Consider the following 5,000-nt stretch of genomic DNA (forward strand, 5'->3'; position numbering starts at 1 on the left):
CATAATGATATGAATATATCTATATATATACACATTATCTCTCTCTCTCTCTCTCTCTCTCTCTCTCTCTCTCTCTCTCTCTCTCTCTCTCTCTCTCTCTCTCTCTCTCTCTCTCTCTCTCTATCTATCTATCTATCTATCTATCTATCTATCTATCTATCTATCTATCTATCTATCTATCTATCTATCTATCTATCTATCTATATATATATATATATATATATATATATATATATATATATATATATATATATATAGTGTACCAATGCATCAACTACTGAAAACAACAACTTCAACGTACCTTACTCCTAAAGTCATTGCCATGCCCATGACCGGACGTACCACCACGACTTCTGACACTGCCAGAAGACTGCAGATGCGTAGCTTCTGCGGAGGACGTGCTGGCATCTTCATCCTTATCCCCTCGAAGTGTGCCAGTGCGTCCGCCGGTTGCTCTCCCTCGGAGACTCGAAGTAACTATGGTAGTGCTCCCTGCCCCGCCCTTGTCTCTATTTGCAACGCCCTGTAGGCGACGCAGTAGGTTGGAAGGTTGCCTGACGGGAGGTTGAGCCAAGTCCCTGTTGGATGAAGTCACGGGATCTGGCTCTATTCTAACTGGGGGTTCGAACGTGGCAAAGCAGTCCAGGACTAACTGCTCTTGTAATCTGTGTATGAGAACAAAGTCACTTAGTTCCTATGTCAAGATTCGTGAACAATTCGAAAAAAATACACTAGTTTTTTATTTCTATTTATGGTAAAGGGCTGTCATTTCACCATGAGAGTAAAAAAAGGAGAATTTATTCCAACATAAAACAAATTATTATATTAAATCCACCATTAACATGAGATAAATGGTTGCAAATTGATTATATGCCTGCTCATTTTTCATTCAATAGGCCTACGTTTTCATAAAAATAACTATTAAGTTGTATTTTCAGGGCATGGCACTCTATTTCCAAAGTTACAAGATTTATAGCCATGAGAACTTCAGGTTATCAATAAAAGAAATCAAGATACTTATCAAATAATTTTGAAAAAAAATATAAACAATTTCTTCCTCTAATCTTTCATCAGATTATATTCTTATCAATATACATAACTGGTTACAACTTAACCTTTCCTAAAGTGAAGCCTGTTTTTAAAATCTCCTAACATTGATTGTATTATTAAGTGGCCTCTAAAACTAAAACCTAGAAAATATGAAAAACGTTCAAGAAGCCATTAGAGATATTTCTGAAAAATCTATTACACACATAATGAGACACTACAAAAAATAAATACCAGGGTGATAATCCCATTACCTGACTAGGGCTGGTTGCAAATCCAGAGCTCTGTTGCCAACGCTGTTTGGCTTGGAAATGGGCGCCCCAAACTCCAAAAGGTCCAAGACGCTCTCCCAAGCAACGTTCATCTGACAGGCAGCAACGTGGAGAGGAGTATTGCCAAGGGCATCCGTCACAGACGGAGTAGCCCCATACTTCAGGAGCAAGTAAGTGATGGCCGAATTACCCCTGGCAGCTGCTAGGAACAGCACCGGCAGAGTGTACAAATAATCCCTCGTGTATAAGTCGGCGAACGTGAGCCTCGCTCCTTCAGCACTTGTGTAAGTCACCAGACGTTCCCTAGGGACGTCCGGATTGAGAACCAAGATCCTGGTGTTAGATGGATCCGATGCCGCCCCTGAGGATACGTGTTTGTCAGTGCCCCTAGGCCCGGCTGCCCTAGTGGTACCTGACTGACTTGGGCCCCCAATGTTGGCGTCCCAAGTGCAGGGATGGACGTCGGAGAAAGTGAAGTAGCGCGGTTCTGAACGATCTCTCTCCCCGCGCGGTTCCGCTAAACGGGTCGTGCTGTTCTCCGTCGAAATGACGGGCCGAGGCACCACCAGCCATGAAGCTGAACCGGGCATTGAAAGCCTCACTTGCTGCATTTAGAAGAGGAGAAAATTAGTATTAATAATGGACTAAAATTGCTGCTGCTTCTTAACTGATCGTGAAGACTTTCCTGTTTTCTAAGAGCTTTGATAATGTGGATTTGACAATAAACTGGCAATATGCGGTGTGAAATGCTGAATGACTTGGAATGTATGAAATAAAATGAATTATGTAAGGTCCTGTAGAGAGTAGGGTTCCCCTGCAGTAATGGACCAGAAAAGCAACCCTTAAAGTAAAGTAAAAACAAAGACGATACAGAAAATGTGGTATGAAAATTAAGTGCAAAATAAACTCCGATAATTATCAATGGGTGTGCTCCTAATTAAGACAACACTTACTTTTGTTAACGAAAAAGTGAAAAATCATATGGCAAGACTTTAATAACCTGGTTTAAACTGTGAGTGAAAGTTTAACATAATTATCTGATTGACAACTATGATGGGGAAAACATTATTATTAGATAGCATCATGCTTCACCTACTTCCAGCTGCTAAAAAAACATGTCAATAATTACAATAAAATTCTAAATACTAAAAAACAATATTACAATATTTGTTGTGATAGTATTACATACGGATAAATCTATGAATTTCTAAGTTAATTACACTAAATTATTCCTCAAGTAAAAAGGGCCCAATTCTATAATAATTTAATATAGTTACACTACATTGTTTTAAGATTCAATTGAAACTATATTCATTGAACTTGATATTAAACTGTACTTAAAACATTAAAAGAGTCAATTCAGATAATTTCATTCTGCTTTGTCACATTCAAACTAAATTTCAAAAGGTTACTTTCCAACTTCTCCAAAAATAGAAGAAAAAAAATCAAAGGTTATCATACTCATCCTTAAGGAACAAAACAGTACTGAACAGATATTGCTTCGGTCCATGAGGATTTGGTAAAAACAAAATGTGATTTATAACTTTCCCGACTTATCCCAAATATAACAACAATTTGAATTTTTTTTTTTTTTTAAATTTCATATTTTAACATCATTTGCTGCAGCAATGCACACTGTAAATTCACAAAGACAATGTGATGTAAAGTAGGTTCTGCTAATTACCTTGCTTGTCTTTGATCAACTTAATATTTTATGATTACATTTTTGTACTTTTCTATTCTCATTTGCTACCTTTATCAGTTTTATTTTATTTTCTCTTGAATCTCGTTTTTCATAACATATGAACAGTTTATTTGCCGAAAGCTAGCTCAGAATATATTAATAATAATAATAATAATAATAATAATAATAATAATAATAATACCGAAAGCCAGCTCAGAATATCATAATAATAATAATAATAATACCGAAAGCCAGCTCAGAATATCATAATAATAATAATAATAATACCGAAAGCCAGCTCAGAATATAATAACTAATAATAATAATACTAATAATAATAATTGAAGTACAGAAGGGGTTCTTAGCCATTTTGACCTAAACACATTCAACTTTATGACTAAACTAAATTACTGCAGAATTAAGTATAAGCCATCGGGTCAAATGGACGCTAGAAGTAATTGACCTAAAACATAAGAAAGACTATAGAAAATGCTGACCAACTTTTCCAAGTGCAACACTAACACTTTCTACTAACATAAAATTACTGAGTAAAATAACATTATGTATTTGGCTGGACGAAAATTTTTCATCTTTGGATAATTCCTTCCAATTGATTTACTTTAACTAAATTTATGTTATATCTATGTCCTTGCTCTTAATATAAATTAGTACCTATTCTATGCATTAATATCATTAGAAAAAAAATAAGCATTCAGCAACTACTGTAGATACTAAATTCTAACATAAAGCTTTAACATGATGACAAAGTTCAAGTACACCAGCAAGGATTTAAAATGACACACATACAGATCACACAATATAATCGTGAAAGAAAATAGAAAGGGTACATACCTGTTGACTATCCAGTGAAAATGACCTTTGCCGCTGGAAAGTGTTGACCTCACTTGACCTGACAACCGAAGAGTGCCTCCTCTTGTAAGCAGGCTTATCTCTTGTGACGGGGGCATTATCAGTAACGCCTGGCACCCAAGAGACTCTTCTGGTCGACATCTCCTTTTTGGCCTCCTTGATCTTCTCATCCTTGTCACGTTGCTCCCTCAGAATGTCTCTCTTCGACTCGTCCTTGATGATACTTCTGTTCTCAAGGCCTCCTGGAGACCTCCTGCTGTCTCTATTTTTGTCCAGTGAAGTGCTACCTAATGTGCCACTGCCATGCATGCCAGGGCTGGGGCTCTTAGTGGTTGCACTCGTCACTTCACTCGAACTTGAAGCCAACCTGGACCGGTCATCAGCACTACTGCTGGCGCTGCTGCTGTTACTGTTATTGTTGTTGGTCCCGTTTCTGGGAGTTTTAGGAAAGAACATTGTTCTCTTACTATCTAATCGTACGTCAGTCCTAACATCTAAATTAAAATCTAACCTATTGTCTTTCCGGGCTGTCGCGAATGGCGAAGGCGTGAACGGGGGTATCGGGGTTTCTTCCCCTAACCCAATACCAATATAACCACCAACACCACTACCACTCCCACCTCCACCTATACCTGTCCTGGACGGCTCAGGGGCAACACCCAACCCACAACGAACGACAGCACCACCACGACCCTTGCCATCATCCACTCCGCGAGATATACCATCCCCTATGACCAACCCCAGCTGACGGAACCCTTGAGGTCGAAATCTGATCTCAGGGTCACTGTAAGGGAGCGGGGGAGGCACAAAATGAATGGGCGACGCTGCTCTCGGTGACGGCACTCTTGGGCTACCTCGATCGCACCCTGCGAGAGGCGACGAAGGGCGAGAGCAAAACGACCTCGGAGAACCAGAACGGGGTGAACATCGAGGTGATCCTCTCGGAGACGCCCTGGGTGAACCTCTGGGGGACGCTCTCGGGGATGCTCTGGGGGAAGCTCTGGGAGATGCCCTTGGGGAACATCTTGGGGATGGTGTGCTCATGAAGGAGCTGTGAGGTGTATTGAGACTTCTCCTGTCAACACTCAGGATGCTAGTGGGCGATGCCCTCGGAGAAGGGCGAGCCC

At 39.7% G+C, this 5,000-nt stretch overlaps 1 protein-coding gene across 1 annotated transcript in view; it reads right to left on the reverse strand.

Moving 5' to 3' along the window:
* LOC137623285 (uncharacterized) overlaps positions 1 to 5,000 on the reverse strand; it is a 426,454-nt gene that overhangs the window by 288,177 nt on the left and 133,277 nt on the right. The window contains 3 exon segments of the mRNA XM_068354064.1: positions 302 to 665; positions 1,302 to 1,924; positions 3,856 to 5,000. The exon segment at positions 3,856 to 5,000 is cut by the window's right edge and continues 215 nt beyond it. Of these exon segments, the coding sequence (XP_068210165.1) occupies positions 302 to 665; positions 1,302 to 1,924; positions 3,856 to 5,000 (2,132 nt within the window).

Source organism: Palaemon carinicauda, chromosome 30 (assembly GCF_036898095.1).
Source record: "Palaemon carinicauda isolate YSFRI2023 chromosome 30, ASM3689809v2, whole genome shotgun sequence".
NCBI classification, from domain to species: Eukaryota; Metazoa; Arthropoda; class Malacostraca; order Decapoda; family Palaemonidae; genus Palaemon; species Palaemon carinicauda.